The following is a 16,847-nucleotide window of genomic DNA, read 5'->3' as shown; positions in this document are numbered from 1 at the left end:
AGTCAAAACTCCCCTGTGTGCTCTTCCACAATTTTAGTCTCCTCCCTCCCTACAGGCTACTAATATCTGGAATTTAGCATTTAGCATTCCTAGGCACGTTTTTATATTATTACTACGTAACAGGTAATAGTAGCTAATATTACTATTACTAATATTGCTATTAATATGTAATAGGTAATAGTAGGAATTACTACATAATAGGTAATACTAAGTAAGTATCCAAAAGAAACACTTAGCATTGGTTTACACGGTTCACATTTGAATTTATGTGTTACATACTAGCAACTTGCTTTTTTTCTCAATGTAACATTTTTATGATTTTTTTTCTCAATGTAATATTTTATGGTTTTTTTACCTAGTTCTAGTTCATACATTTTAATTCATTTTGATATGTATCAAGTATTCTATGTAATGAATATATCACATTGATCCATTCTCCTATTGATGGATACTTAGGTTATTTGTTTTCAATTATAAAGAATGCTACCATGAACATTCTTGTACCTGTGGTCATAGTTTTCCACCCTCAGAATGACTTCTCAGTTACTAAGTCAAATTGGCAAACCCAGCCCAGCTTGTGTGTTGGATTATGCACTTCATGTAATCCCTTGTTCTTTTTTTGGTTCCATCTTCCTGAACGTTTTCTATGAAATCTGGTAGAATTATCAGTGGTCTCTAAGTAGAGTAGAGTATAACTGATAGGCCTACTAAAAATCTCTTCTCAGGTCCAAGAAGCATCTCTCAGGTTTTGACTGAGATTTTGATTGAGAATTTCCCCATCTCAGAACCAGAAGAGAAGTTGTCATTAAAATATCATACCCATAGCAACAAAGAGCCATAATTACTCTTGTTAAGTCCTCAAGAAGGTCTGTTCAGGTCCCAGTGAAAGCTAATTATTTGATGATGTTTCCAGAGTCATTGCTACAGGTGACCAAATTTGTGATGAAGACTTCCAGGAAAATCAGTTTTCTGGCTGCTGGCTAACCTGGGAAATTCTCATCTACTGCAATCGTTTCTAAAAGGTCTCAGCACTCTGGTTCTTCTTCAGCATCTCATGTTGTTAATATTTTACAATTTTCTTCTGTGGTTTTGGACATTTCTGGTCTCTGTCAACTCTTCTGCCCTGCACTAGAGACAATAGATTCTGGCCAAGTGATGAAAGGAGAGCCAGATAACCAATCTGCAAGTTTCCCTTGAGCAACAGGTTGGTGGTGATACTTTCAGCATTGCTCCTTTGCCCTGAGAGTGACTGACTGCTAGGATGTCCGTCTTTCACTCTGGATTTGTGTGACCCTTTGGCCTTCTTTCTCAATTTAGCTTTTGTTTTCCCTGGTTTAAATATATTATTTTTTCCCTCAATATCACAGTAAAACATGTTCATTATAGAAAATGTTTTAAGTACAGGGATATTAAAAAGGAAACATCAGTTACAAGCTCATTATCCAGACACATTAATCTTTGGCATGTTTCCTTCCATTCTTTTTCTCTGTGTTTTTCTGACTATATTTGAGATCATATTGCACCTAATATTTATAGTTTGCTTATTTTTCTTATTCTCATACTTAGATACTTATTACCTAAGTATCCTTCCTTCACCCAACATACGTTGTCCACAAAATATCTAAAGTTCTTGTTTAACATTATTTCAGATGTTTTCCCATGTTGTTAGGATCTCTATATAAACATCATATGCTGAGTCAAAAAGTTTGTGCCTTTTGCATTTTGAAATATATTGACAAAATAGTTTCCAGAAACACTGTGACTGATTTCCACTCCAAATAGCAGTTTTGGAGAACCTGTTTTTCCATACTTTTGTCTCTTTTCTGCTCCACTTCTAATCAGTTTCTTTTTATTCTGTTTCTATTACAGATAAATATGTAGGAAGGAGTTAATAGACTATAATTCATTTTCATTTGGGGGATGTAAGGCAGCGAGAATAGCTTCTTCTGGAAGTTCAGCTAACTGATGTTAACCCTAAGGGGATGTGGTAATTGCTCACAGAGAGGGAGGTGGAAAGCCTGGGATTAAGGCTTTTGCTTTTCAAATGCTCTCCCAACACCCTCAGCCAGTGCACATGAACCTCCAGAGAAACCGAAAGTCACACGTGGCCCATTTGTTTCAGGGTCCTCAGAGCATTTCTCTCTCCCCCTCCCCCTGATGGCTTCATTTGCATAACCCAGCAGTTTTGGAGTGAATTAGGTCAAGGTCTGTCTCTTAACTTCTTACTGAGCACTGCCTTCCTGAAAATTCTATGTCACTCTTATTCCGAGGGCCTAGCCATCGGATATCGGCATGGCATCCACGGGCAAAAAGCAGCAAGTGTCTGATGACTCTTTGGAGAACATTCAGACTGGTTTTCAAAAGCCATGTCTTCCCCTTATACCTAAGTCACTTCCTGGTATGGGTCTAGTCCGCTGAAAGGAAACTCTCTATAGGAAATTTGCTCAAATGGAAATAGTAAATCATACTGATGATAATTTTAAATTGCACCCAGACCCTAGAAGTGGATGGAAAGTTGCACTAGTTCTCACCATGAGGAGTTTACAAAAGATTCTAAACAAACACATCGCTAGCCATAAGCCACAGGAATTTGGACTTGAAGGCAAGTAGACAGTTTAAGTTGTCTGAAGGGGTCAGAATAGACCAGATAGGGCTAACGCTAAGGGATTCCATTTCAGTAGAACGCTTTAGATTATTTAGGGTATTTGCATCTTGTGGCTTATTTGGTAGGTGACATTTTTTATCAAATAATTGAGGCTCCAAGAGGCCGTAGCACCCTTGGTCAGGGGCTTGGCATGCAAAATGAGGGAAGGAGCAGAAGCAGCATGTAACTAACAGCACAGAAGACAACCCCTGAGCTGTACAGAGCCCTGCCTCTGGGCTTTGCTGCTGCCCTACCTTCGGAAACAGACAACATGAGACAGAGACGTGGAGCTTGGAGAGCAGGGTGACCGGGAAACTGGACTGGAATTCCATTTGGCCCACACTCACCCAAGGATGTCTTGGTCAGAGCCAGCAATCCTTTTTATTCTAGACCCCACACATTTGTTCTAGGCAGGCCTTTTGGGGACCTTGACAGGTCTCAGGCAGAATACAAATAATAGCAAACACTGAGATGGGCACACTGCCTATTGCTGGGCCCCATTTTAACTACTTTACATAGGATAACACACTGCTCACGACAATCCTATGGGGAAGGCACTAGGCAAGTAGGGGGAAAGGGCAAAGGGAAAACAGCAGGGGAAGAAAGGGGCAAGAAGAATTCACTGAGATTCCCCACGAATTTATTAAGCATTGGCTCTGTTCCGGGGTGGTAATGAACAAAATCAAGGAGGGGATAAAGAAGAGGGGATACAGGTAGAGAAAGGAGAAGGAGGAAAAGGAGGAGAAGGGAGAGACAGATGGAGAGGAGAGGAAAGGAGAGAAGCAAATGATGGAGCCTAGAAAAGAAGAGAGCCGTGCACATGGCAGGCAATGGTAATAGGAAAAAGCTTCCCCATGACCTCAGGGGTTGGCCGCACTGTCTGGGCCGCGAGGCCGAGGCTGACTTCTGGCCCAATCTCTTACCCACTGTTACCACGAGGTTGGCACGCACAGTCCTTCCAACAAGGCAGCTCTGATCCCAGCAGTACTGGCCCAATGCACCCAGAGGCTTTCCACTCTGGTTGAGCCTTTCCGTAGCTTACAGAGCTCAAAAGCATATGCGTTTTGACCAATTTTTTTAGACAATCTGCCTCTTAAAAATTTCTTTTTCCTAAGGTCTCATTGACACAAAGATCCATTTTGGGTCTTCTGGCAATATTACCCAAACAGTTTATTTTTATCCTGGCTTTTTTAGCCACGGGCATGAAAGCTTACTTTTCTGCCAAATTGTGCAGAGTTGCCTCTTTCCAACATCTGCTACCTGTTCAGATGGTCACCTCATGTCACTTTTTTTTTTCTTGTCTCCACCCAACTATGACCTCCCCAGAAAGGACCCTTCCAGCCTCTTCTGATTATCAGAAGGGACTACCAGGGCCTTAGGCGATGACACTCCCACCCTCCATCTGCCTCCTCCTGCCTCAGACTACATGGCACCAGCCACGCTTTCTCTCTGACCTTCAAGGTCCTAGGAAAGGCAGTTACTGCTGCTGTCCAGCCCTTGCCATGCCCCAGACCCACCTCAGTTCTGACTTTAATGCAGGCAGCTCCCCGGATGCATTGAGATGCCGGGACTTGGAAGTCGGGACTCGATGTCAGAAGACACTGGCCCTGGAGACATATTCTTACAGTCCAGAGAGGAAGGACAGTCTGAGCAAACCCCACCCTTTCACAGCCACTCAGTTCCCTTTTTTTGTTTCCTGACTTAAACCAATGTCTTTTTTTTTCTTCTTCTCAGCAGCATGGTATCTGGTTCCCTGCTGCTGTCCTTATTCCACCACCCCCCCACCCGCCCAGCAGTCCCCGCCCTTCATTTGCTTGGGACCTCTGACAGTACTAGTTGAGTCTGCTCTGAAAGAACTCTTCTCTACTTGACTGGGGCCACTGAGACTCTAGACCAGGCTGGGTTGAGCAGACACGTCCTCAGGCCAACCTCCCCAACGTAAAGGGACGACATCGCTAAAGGACCATTGGGATGGTCAACAGAGGGAGGGGAGACTTCCAGAAAAGAGGAGAAATGCAGATCTGCGGAGACAAAACAAAGGGACTGGCAAGGGAGTGTGTCTTTAGCGTCTCATGTCCTCTAAGGCAGAGACTTGAGGCCACACAGTTAAACTTGACAATGAAGGATGGAGACTATTGATGAAGGGACCCCAAAGTACAGATCCTGACAGAGGTAGAGACAAGACTTCCCCCTGCTGAGTCATTTTCTAAGAAAGCATTTTTTTTTTCTACAGATAAAAATGTCTGAGTGTAAGCCCACACACTGACATGTGTCCTTCCCATTTTTTGTGGATGTTGATTTTCTCCATTTTAGATTCAGCCTCGGGGATTAACTCTTCATTTACAACTTTCTCTTTCGTCTCATAAAAGATGACTAGATGTGTTGCTTGAAGCCTGAATGTTTCCTCAGCCACCTTCTAGCTCACGTTCTAGCAGAGATCGTCTCCAGGAGGGCTCTCCTAGAACATGCAGATAGTACTGGCTATAGACCATGATGGCCACAGAGCCCTGGGTAACTGATCTGCTTGCCTATCTTGACACATCAGCCACTGCCATATTTACTTGTCCTAGGCACCATATGTGGGGCTTCCCTGGTAGCTCAGCGGGTAAAGAATCTGCCTGCAATGTGGGAGACCTGGGTTAGATCCCTGGGTTGGGAAGATCTCCTGGAGGAGGGCATGGCAACCCACTACAGTATCCTTGCCTGGAGAATCCCCATGGACAGAGGAGGCTGGTGGGCTATAGTCCATGTGGTTGCAAAGAGTTAGACATGACTGAGCGACTAAGCACAGCACAGCACAGGTGCTATATGTAGAAACAGATCATAAATCCCACTAGAAGTCTGTCAGAATTTTTAAGGGAACAAGACATTTTTCAAAAATATTTGTAGGCTAGTTGACTAGTTAATCCTCAGATCCATACAAGATAAAGGGGCAGCCAGTGTTGCATGATCTATTTTGTTGACAATTTTTATCCTTTCACTAGCCACCTCTGAATAGCTGCTCCAGGGATCTGCCTGAGAGTTGGTCACAGACACTCACTTTCCCTCACTCTGCCCATGTACACTCCTCTCACACACTTGTCCAGGTGACGGAAGGAGTGCACCCAAACAGTGCCAATGTCTAGATGTAGGTAAGTGAACAAGTCACATACACTGTGAAGCCAGGCTACGTCTAGGAGTCCTGTGTTCAATTCTGAGTTCCTCATCTTAAGGGAAATCAACGAGCAGGATCATGTTCAAACCAGAGACCAGGATTGGTGAAGGAATCTAAACCAAAGCTATGCCACATGAGGTGTGATAAAAAGAACTAAGGTCCATTAGACTAAGAGGGGCCATGTCCATTGTCTTCATATTTCCATGTTGCTAACATCAGAAATCTCTAGAAACAACTCGAAGGCCAGTAACACTGCGTAAGAGGCTGAGGAGAAGAAGGAAATGCTCTGAGCCTATAGGCTGGCTGTTGGGCAAAGAAACTTTTGGGAAATGCGGTAGGCAGTGGTAATGTTTTTATCTCATTCCCAGACACTGTTCAACAAAATAGAGCTGATCAGAGAGTCAGCTCTAGACTCGTGGGTGTTCCTGGAGGGTAATGCAAGCATGAGAGCCCAGGCCGTCAAGGATCCTGAGCCTCTAATCCAGCGACACCTCCTCCTGGGTCCCTGCCAATTCTCTCTTCATCATTCTCTACTCTGTAGATGCTCCTGCTGCCCCTTGTGATGCCACAGTGAGGTACAAGGCTGTGGTCTTGAAACTACCCAGGATCAAATTCCAGCTCCATACAATAACCACTGGTGTGACTTTGGGTAATGCCATACCATTAAATCAACTTTAATGTCTCATGCCTGTTTTCTCACCTGTTAAATACTAATAAAGGTATATATCACCTGGGTTGTTAGGATAAAAGCAGGTAGTATGTGAAGTAGTTAGGAAAATGCCTGGCATATAATAAGTGTTCAATAGATGTTAGCTATTATAATTATGACCAACCTAGACAGTATATTAAAAAGCAAAGACATTACTTTATAACAAAGGTCCATCTAGTCAAGGTTATGGTTTTTCCAGTGGTCATGTATGGATGTGAGAGTTGGACTATAAAGAAAGCTGAGCGCAGAAGAATTGATGTTTTTGAACTATGGTGTTGGAGAAGACTCTTGAGAGTCCTCTGGACTAGAAGGAGAGCCAACCAGTCCATCCTAAAGGAGATCAGTCCTGAGTGTTCATTGGAAGGACTGATGTTGAAGCTGAAACCCCAATACTTTGGCCACCTGATACGAAGAGCTGATTCATTTGAAAAGACCCTGACGTTGGGAAAGATTGAGGGCAGGAGGAGAAGGGGATGACAGAGGATGAGATGGTTGGATGGCATCACCGACTCAATGGACATGGGTCTGGGTGGACTCTGGGAGTTGGTGATGGACAGGGAGGCCTGGCGTGCTGCGGTTCATGGGGTCACAAAGAGTCGGACACGACTGAGTGACTGACTTGATTGATTGATTGATTATAATTACCAGGCCACAACAATCATATTATATTATGGTAAAGGAACCCAAGCTCTGGAGTCGGATCACCTGGTTCTACTAAATACTATTGTATGTGCTAAGTCTCTTCAGTCGTGTCCAGCTCTTTGAGATCCCATGGACTGTTAGAGACCCCTGCCAGGCTCCTCTATCATTGGGATTCTCCAGGCAAGAATACTGGAGTGGGTTGCCATTTCCTCCTCCAGACTAAATACTATCAGCATCGAGCACATGGTTTAACACCTTATGGCCTCAGTTTCCTCTACTGTAAAATGGGAACAATAGTATCAGCTACCTTCTAGAATTACTGTGAGAATTTTATGGGACAATTCACTTAAAATGCCCAGAACCCTTCAGTCTTTCTCTGATGGACTCTCTTGAAACCTGGCACATGACTTCTGCCAGGTGTGCAAAGAAGTGAGCTGCTGGATATGTTCTCTCTTTTGGCCTGGTTATTGCTGTTGTTGGAGCGGAACAATTTAATCCTCACTTTGCAGAACCTAGGGTAGCCAACTTGCTCCCTAAACAAACGGGGGCTGTTTGATGCTGAGCACTGTTCTTTTCTTACAAAGTATTTAGTCTCTAAGTCGCTCAGTCGTGTCCGACTCTTGCCACCCCGTGGACTGTAGCCCACCAGGCTTCTCCGTCCATGATTCTCCAGGCAAGAGTACTGGAGTGGGTAGTTATTCCCTTCTCCAGGGGATCTTCCCAACCCAGGGATCGAATCCGGGTCTCCCGCATTGCAGGCAGACGCTTTAACCTCTGAGCCACCAGGGAAGCCCATTTATACATTTATGAGGGCTTCCCACGTGGCTCAGTGGTAAAGAACCCACCTGCCAATGCAGAGACCTAAGAGACTGCCTGTTCGATCCCTGGGTTTGGAAGATGTCCTGGAGTGGTGCATGGAAACCCATTCCAGTATTTTTGCTTGGAGAATCCCATGGACAGAGGAACCTGGCAGGCTACACTACATAGGGTGCCAAAGAGTCGGACACCTGAAGCGACTAAGCCTGCCCGCCTTCCGCTAGAACGGTGCCCAACACAGAATAGGCATTCAATAAACATTTGTTGAATGCAACAACTAGCGATGTGATAGATGAACTAGAGCACTGGCTCCCTGTAAGCCTTCAGTGAACCGACAGTTCACTGAAATGTTGTTCCCAGTGACCTCGAAGTGGAACAGGAATCGGACATGGAGGTGGAGGGCTCGTCCAGTTCACTCTGGTCCTGGCTTCCCTCGGGGATAGGCACATGGAAGCCAGACGATCTGGAAGCACTGCTTCCTTCACTTAACGCTGCTACGCAGCAGTATCCGCCAAAAGTGAGGAAGTGAGGAAAAGTTGCAAAGCTGGAGTGGGGCGAGAGGAAGTCGAAGAGAGTGGATCAGCCTCAGCCAGAGCCCTTCTTTAAGCTTGTGCCTGCAGCTCTGAGTCGAGTCCTCTCAGACGCCAGAGGGAGGTACGCACAGAGCCTGAGACTCTATGGTTGTTCCCACCGACTCCCATGAGGAAGCGCGACGAGAAACCTCCTATATACTTCCGTTTCCGGCCCGGTCTCTTTCTTTCTGTGCTGGTATCGCTCTCACAAACATGGTAGGCGGGGCGGGGGGATCTGGTAACATCCAGTTTAATCTTTCCCTCTCTGTTGATGGTGTTGTCTCGGGATGAATCCAGGCTCCTGAGTGGACTCGTTGTACCAAAGGAACCCACTATTGCCAGGATCGAGCCCAAAGGGACTGGGCTTCGGGGCCAGGCATTGAAGTGATGGGGTAGACGTAGGCAGCGGTAGAGGGAATATGTTCTTGTTTTAGTTTGGGACTCGGCAGAGGCCGCTATACTTGAAGTACATGGGGCTAGACCACCTTATAGTCAGCGTTGTGTGTTGGCGAGGAGTTTGAGAGTCGAGTCCTCGTGGGATGCCTTAGCTTCAGCTGGGTCGGGTTGGGCTTTGTGCCGATGGTCTGATAACACTGTATGTTCTGAACGGTTTATTTACTAGGTGAATGTTCCAAAAACCCGCCGGACTTTCTGTAAGAAGTGTGGGAAGCATCAGCCCCACAAAGTGACACAGTACAAGAAGGGCAAGGATTCTCTGTATGCCCAGGGTAAGATGGTTTGTACGTGATTTGGTTTTAATGCAACATTTGTGTAGTAATCGAATACGCGAGCCCAGTCTCCCCTCCCTTTTCCACTTGGGCATTGATATTTCTGCTGGAAAGTCCAAGATAAAATCGATGAGAAGACTTTTCCACGTGTCTGTTTTGATTGGTTGTGTTTGATAAACCCTGACAAATACCTTGCGTTCTCCCAGGAAAGCGGCGTTATGACAGGAAACAGAGTGGCTATGGTGGGCAGACTAAGCCGATTTTCCGGAAAAAGGTTCGTAATAATTACTGTTTGATATGCTTCTCACTGACCGTGGCAGAGACTTCACATTTGCTTTTAGCCCACACACGTCTACAGTATAGGTGTGTGTTTCATAGTTTCAGTGAAGTTTCCTCAATTACCGGTGGAGATATTTAGTCGCTGGGAGCGCAGTCCAGGTCTGACTGCACTGTACAGTATTGCACCGCATCGCTGTTTTATATTTTTTGTCCTCCTCTTTGTGAAGAGGCAGACATCAAGGAATGAGACTTTCTTTCCTAAAGACTGAAGCTTGAGCACAACTGTAAATCCTTTCCTTTGCCCTGCTCTCATCTGTTGTCATGTCCTAAGGAGCCGTCATGCTTGCACTAAGAATCTTTCTCTTATTTTGAGCCTCAGTTCTGTTCAGAACCCTGAAGTCAGCTACTTACCTGAGGAAGACTTAAAAGTTCTTTAAATAGCCATTTAGGTCTGCCACTGACTTCCTGAATAACCTGTGGTTCTCCGTCTGAATTTCTGAGTTTCTGTTCCAATTTGTCTACCCCTTAAAGTACACAATGCTTGGAGCATAGCCTTCCCACAAACAGCATTTCTTTTGGCACTTAGCTCCTCATTCGGCCTGGTTCCAGAAACTATTCAGGAATGATTTCAGTGTACATTTAGGTACAATAAATGGTTTGATCTCAAGGTGGTAATTTCCATTTCCACGTTTGGGTAGCTTGTTTAGGAGATGGGGACATTGTATTTGTGTTTTTGCCCTTTTGAGAACTGCAAACTAGTAGCAGTAGAATTCTGACTACAGGAGCAGGCTTTAAAAGTTGAGTGTTTGTGGGAAGTGTACTTTCTGAGTTACATAATAGCACTGAAAATCTCAATGTAATTGTTAGTAGTCTCTGAAGAGTAGATTAAGTAATATTTATTAACCTTGTTTAATGGGTTGCAGGCGCTGTTTGAAGTATAGTTGCATGGACTCAGTTGACCCATTTCTGCCTGTGCAGAATACTTACCTGCTAAAAGGCCAAGGTGGTGTGATGAGGGCCTATTTGATAAGAAACCCTCTATGATATTTGATTTGAATGGAGAACTTGATTTCAAATAGATAATGCCACTATTTTCTCTCACATCTGTCGTGGTCCAGGTGCGAGTTGGAAAAGAATTTCAAGACATGAGACAGAATGAGTGGGAAATAAAGTTTATTAGAATGGGAGATGCTGCTAGAACAGCAGGCTAGCTCAAGGGAGAACTGACTTTGAACAGGGGTCCTTAGTCCACTTTTATACTCAGGGTACAAGGAGTGGGATAGGGGTCTTGTGGGTCATTTGCTGATTGGATGAGGCATGTATACTGGGTAGGGGGAAGAGTAAGGCAAATACCTTCTCCCTATGGGGTAGGAAGGGAGATAGTTTATACTGCTCAGGAGGACCTGAAATCCATTAATAGTTACAACATGGAGAGAAGGACGATAAGGGTCTTGTTTTACTGTTTCTGTGTTCCAAGACCCTCCTTGGGTCACCACAACATCTACTTATTTTCACAATTCTGTTTTCTCCCTATAGCTAAAGACAAATTGTCACAACTCTTAAAATTTGCAGAGCTTTGCTTTACATACTTGACCCAGCATAGTCATATTTTTGAAGAAGGATTTTCTGCAGTGATTTATGAAGGCTTTGACTTATTTTTCCAGGCTAAAACTACAAAGAAGATTGTACTGAGGCTTGAATGTGTTGAGCCCAACTGTAGATCAAAGAGAATGCTGGCTATTAAGAGATGCAAGCATTTTGAGCTGGGAGGTGATAAGAAGAGAAAGGTATGTAATTATGGGGTGAAAGGTGCAATCCTTTCTATATGGTTTTGTAATGTTGAAAGAAAAGAAAGTGAACTCGCTCAGTCGTGTCCAGCTCTTTGCAACCCCGTGGACTTTAGCCTAGCAGGCTCCTCCATCCATGGGATTTTCCAGGCAACAATACTGGAGTGGGTTGCCATTTTCTTTTCCAGGATATCTTCCCAACCCAGAGATTGAACCTGGGTCTCCCGCATTGTAGGCAGATGCTTTAGCATCTGAGCTACCAGGGAAGATGTTGAGAGCTGAAGATTTCTGCCTACTCATTTTTTGTGGCCCCTCATTAAGATCAGGGGCAGTCAGTCCTCTCAATATAACTAAGATCCATAGATTCTGGAGTTTTGATGTAAGAAGGGAAGTGAAAAGACTGGTTTTTAATTAGGGATGGTGATCCTTTTAGGAATAGACACTATTATTGATGGAGTAAAGATTCTTCACAAAATATAAAAACTCACTTTTTTTTCCTGTTCTATTGCAGGGCCAAGTGATCCAGTTTTGAGCTTCGTATTTTATTATGAAGACAATAAAAATGCCATCAATAAAATCCTCTTATTTATGCTTGATGGTTTTGGGTTCTTGACTCATTAGGAGTTGAATCTGACTGGTTGAACTCATATCAGATGCTGTGATGGGTTTGGTACTTTCAGCAGTTGGGACTTATTGTTAAAAACCTAAGGCTGTTACTGGTTATCATGGAATATAAGTAGAGAACTGAAACTTTGCTAATGGGATGAGATTAGTAACAATTATGTCCATATTGAATATGGGGTTCACCAGGCATGACATAATTTGTCTCACATGTTTACTACTACAGTCACCAGAATTTAAGTCAGCTAAAGTTGAGGAATTTCAACCCAGTTCTCTAGGCATAGTATTGTTCAGTCACATCCAACTCATTGTGACCCCATGGACTGTAGCCTGCCAGGCTCCTCTCTGTCCATGGGATTCTCCAGGCAAGAAAACTGGAATGGGTTGCCGTTTCCTTTCCCAGGGAATCTTTCCAACCCAGGGATTGAATCCCAGTCTCCTGCTTGGCAGGTGGATTCTTTCCCACTGCACCACTGGGGAAGCCCTGATATGTATTAGACTTGCTCTCATCCCACCAAAACTTCCTCGGATTTTAAGTAGATAAAAAAGTCACTGAAATCATTGCAAAGGGTAGAATTTCTATTAAACTCCCCAGTGGAATCTATGGGGAATGACCTATTCACGTTGTAAAATGCCTAAGAGTTGGAATCCTCTGTATGTTTTTGTATTCTTCATCCTTGTGCAGCAAAACTGGAGGTGAAACAAATCAGCTATGCATTTTGGTAACTGGACAGGGAGGTGTTTCCTTCCAAGTTTCTGTGGATGAATTAAGTCTGGATTTGCAAATTCTATTCCAACTTTATGAACGGACAGTTTTAGTCAATAGTCCTCCAGTTTTATTGAAAAAAAGTTGGTTATCCCCTGACAGCCTAAGGAATGTTACAACATGCGCATCGTGTTTTGAGTGGGCCTTTTGTACTGTCCTGCATTCATGATGGGTGAGCTGAAGAGCTTTTTTGCTTCTGTGGGAAATGGGTAATGGTAGAAGGGGAAGTGGAGAAGGGGCAGGCCTGAAGCATTAGCTGCAGGTTGGTCCTTAAGTAAACTAACGAGAGGAAAAAGTGAAGTCACTCAGTCGTGTCCGACCCTTTGTGACCCCATGGACTGTAGCTTACCAGGCTCCTCCATCCATGGAATTTTCCAGGCAAGAGTACTGGAGTGGGGTGCCATTTCCTTCTCCAGGGGATTCCCGAGCCAGGGATTGAACCCCAGTCTCCCGCACTGCAGGCAGATGCTTTACAGTCTGAGCCACCAGGAAAGTCGAGAGGAAAAAGAAGGTTGGAAATCCTCCAGTGACTCATTCCTCCATACCCCAATTTGAAACTCATTGCCTCACCATGAGACCTCAAGATAAGGCAATTCATCTTCGAGCGGAGGGTGTCTTCTGTCCAGATGTTTAGTATTTTAGGTCATAATGTACCAACTGTTGGTGAAAAAGCCATTTGCATTTGTTGGACCTAGATTACAAAAACAATTGTTTCTAGATTTAGAAAATTGTGTGTGGAGGGGTGTTTCCTGACAAGATTCTTCCATAAAAATTCAGTAATGTGGTCTGTTGGATTGCCACCCAGGTGGCACAGTGAGTGGTAAAGAACCCACCTTTGCAGGAGACATACTAGACACTGGTTCCATCCCTGGGAAGGGAAGATCCCCTGGAGGAGGGCATAGCAACCCATTCCAGTACTCTTGCCTGGAGAATCCCAAGGACAGAGGAGCCTGGTGGGGTGCAGTCCACAGGGCTGCAGAGAGTAGTACACAACTGAAGCAGATGAGCACACATGCATGGGTTACCTCTAAATCGTCCATTTATAAAGGGAATTCTTTTTTCCCCCTTAAACTGAGAAAGTAGTTTTCTTTTTATATTCCCTTTTAGTTCATTTCAGTCACTCAGTTGTGTCTGACCCTGCGACCCCATGGACTGCAGCATGCCAGGTTTCCCTGCCCTTCACTATTCCTAGAGTTTGCTCAAACTCACGTCCACTGAGTTGGTGATGCCATCCTACCATCTCATCCTGTCACCCCCTTCTGCCTTCAGTCTTTCCCAGCATCAGGGTATTTTCCAATGAGTTGGCTCTTTCTTTGCATCAGGTGGCCAAAGTACTGGCATTTAGGCTAAGAATTAGTGCCATCCAAGTAGGTAGCAGTGTAAGGGTTAAAAAGTGAAAGTCTCAGTTGTGTCCAACTCTTTGGGATTCCACGGACAATACAGTCCATGGGATTCTCCAGGCCAGAATACTGGAGTGGATAGCTGTTCCCTTCTCCAGGAGATCTTCCCAGCCCAGGGATTGAACCCAGGTCTCCTGCGCTGCAGGTGGATTCTTTACCAGCTGAACCACCTGGAAAGTCCAAGAATGCTGGAGTAGGCAGCCTATCCCTTCTCCAGGGGATCTTCCAACCCAGGAATTGAACTGGGGTCTCCCTGCATTGTAGGTGGATTCTTTACCAGTTGAGCCACCAGCCTTGGTTTAAATTCCTGGCTGTAATTTACAGTGATTAAGTACCTGCATCAGGGTTGTTGTGAAGTCAGTACATCTTGTGCATCTAAAATAGTGCCTGGTCTGTAGTTCCAATACAGGCAACAGATAAAAAGGTAGTCACCAGTTTTTTGGTTTTCCAGTGCATATAGAACTTAACCTTTACACTGTAATCTATTCAATATTAGCAATAGCCTTATGTCTAAAACAATGGATGCATTAAAAATACTTTATTGCTAGCTACCATCTAAATCTTCAGTGAGTCAATATTTTTTGCCGTAGTAAATCACAATCACCATGATAAATACAGTAATAGTGAAAAAGGTTGAAATATTGCGGGAATTAACAAAATGTGACACAGAGACATGAAGTGAGTAAATGCTGTTGGAAAAACAGGGTCGATAGACTTGTGACAGACGCAGGGTTGCTTCAATTTTTGACAGAAACCACGCCAACCCCCCACAGTATTTGTTAAATGCAACGAAACGAGGTATGTCTGTTAATTATTATTTTACTTATTAATATTACTAAGCTATTCTTTCTCAGCTATTCATATCTGGTTCAAAGGCTTTTCCCCAAAATGTTTTCAGATAGCTCAAATGTGGAAAATCTTACGCAAGGAAATAAAAACAGCTGAAGATGGACAAAAGCAGGGTAGTCACTCGTAAAGGAAGCTTTTTAATGCACTCTAGCTTGCAATCTCAAAAATGACAGAATGACCTCTGTTTCCAAGGCAAACCATTCAATATCACAGTAATCCAAGTCTATGCCCCAACCAATAATGCTGAAGAGGCTGAAGTTGAATGGTTCTACGAAGACCTACAAGACCTTCTAGAATTAACACCCCCAAAAGATGTCCTTTTCATTATATGCGACTGGAATGCAAAAGTAGGAAGTCAAGAGATACCTGCAGTAACAGGCAAATTTGGCCTTACAGAATGTAGCAGGGCAAAGGCTAACAGTTTTGCCAAGAGAACACACTGGTCATAACACCCTCTTCCAACAACACAAGAGAAGACTCTACACATGGACATCACCAGATGGTCAGTACAGAAATCAGACTGATTATATTCTTTACAGCCAAAGATGGAGAGGCTCTATACAGTCAACAAAAACAAGACTGGGAGCTGACTAGCTCAGATCATAAACACCTTATTGACAAATTTAGACTTAAGTTGAAGAAAGTAAGGAAAACCACTAGACCACTCAGGTATGACCTAAATCAAATTTTTTACAATTATACAGTGCAAGTGACAAATAGATTCAAGGGATTATACCTGACAGAGTGCCAGAAGAACTATGGATGGAGGTTCATGACATTGTACAGGAGGCAGTGATCAAGACCATCTCCAAGAGAAAGAAATGCAAAAAGGCAAAATGGTTGTCTGAGGAGGCCTTACAAATATCTGAGAAAAGAAAAGCAGCTAAAGGCAAAGGAGAAAAGGAAAGATATACCCATTTGAATGCAGAGTCCCAAAGAATAGCAAGGAAAGATAAGAAAGCCTTTCTCAGTGATCACTACAAAGAAATAGAGGAAAACAACAGAATGGGAAAGACTAGAGCTGTCATCAAGAAAAGTAGAGATACCAAGGGAACATGTCATACAAAGACAGGCTCGATAAAGGACAGAAATGGTATGGACCTAACAGAAGCAGAAGATATTAAGAAGAGGTGGCAAGAACACACAGAAGAACTATACAAAAAAGATCTTCACGACCCAGATAATCATGACGGTGTAATCACTCACCTAGAGCCAGACATCCTGGAATGAGAAGTCAACAGGGCCTTAGGAAGCATCACTATGAACAAAGCTAGTGGAGGTGATGGAATTCCAGCTGAGCTATTTCAAATCCTAAAAGATGATGCTGTGAAAGTGCTGCACTCAATTTGCCAGCAAATTTGGAAAACTCAGCAGTGGCCACAGGACTGGAAAAGGTCAGTTTTCATTCCAATCCCAAAGAAAAGTTCCAAGAATGTTCAAACTATAGCACAGTTGCACTCATCTCACATGCCAGCAAAATGATGCTCAAAATCCTTCAAGCCAGGCTTCAACAATATGTGAACCATGAACTTCCAGGTGTTCAAGCTGGATTTAGAAAAGGCAAAGGAACCAGAGATCAAATTGCCAACATCTGTTGGATCATCAGAAAAGCAAGGGAGTTCCAGAACAACATCTACTTCTGTTTTATTGACTATACCAAAAGCCTTTGACTGTGTGGACCACAACAAACTGGAAAATTCTTAAAGAGATGGGAATACCAGACCGCCTGATCTGCCTCCTGAGGAATCTGTATGCAGGTCAAGAAGCAAGTTTGAACTGGACATGGAACAACAGACTGGTCCCAAATCGGGAAAGGAGTACGTCAAGGCTGTATGTTGTCACCTTGCTTATTTAACTTATATGCAGAGTACATCATGTGA

At 43.8% G+C, this 16,847-nt stretch overlaps 1 protein-coding gene across 1 annotated transcript; it reads left to right on the top strand.

Moving 5' to 3' along the window:
- The first annotated feature begins 8,642 nt into the window (after positions 1-8,642).
- RPL36A (ribosomal protein L36a) lies at positions 8,643-11,927 on the top strand. The gene is made up of 5 exons (XM_052663336.1): positions 8,643-8,753; positions 9,160-9,265; positions 9,472-9,539; positions 11,209-11,331; positions 11,843-11,927. The coding sequence occupies exons 1-5, from the start codon at positions 8,643-8,645 to the stop codon at positions 11,861-11,863; spliced, it is 429 nt and encodes a 142-aa protein (XP_052519296.1). The 3' UTR covers positions 11,864-11,927.
- The last annotated feature ends 4,920 nt before the right edge of the window (positions 11,928-16,847 follow it).

The sequence above is a fragment of the Budorcas taxicolor genome, chromosome X (assembly GCF_023091745.1).
Source record: "Budorcas taxicolor isolate Tak-1 chromosome X, Takin1.1, whole genome shotgun sequence".
NCBI lineage: Eukaryota > Metazoa > Chordata > Mammalia > Artiodactyla > Bovidae > Budorcas > Budorcas taxicolor.
Note: the sequence above shows the minus strand (reverse complement) of the source record. Positions and strands in the feature narration are given on the sequence as shown.

Excerpts from the sequence above, each read along its gene's own strand:
- RPL36A (XM_052663336.1), top strand. The coding sequence starts at position 8,643 with ATGGTTGTTCCCACCGACTCCCATGAGGAAGCGCGACGAGAAACCTCC. Across the intron at positions 9,266-9,471 it reads GGATTCTCTGTATGCCCAGG|GAAAGCGGCGTTATGACAGG; the intron begins GTAAGATGGTTT and ends GCGTTCTCCCAG. Across the intron at positions 11,332-11,842 it reads GAGGTGATAAGAAGAGAAAG|GGCCAAGTGATCCAGTTTTG; the intron begins GTATGTAATTAT and ends GTTCTATTGCAG.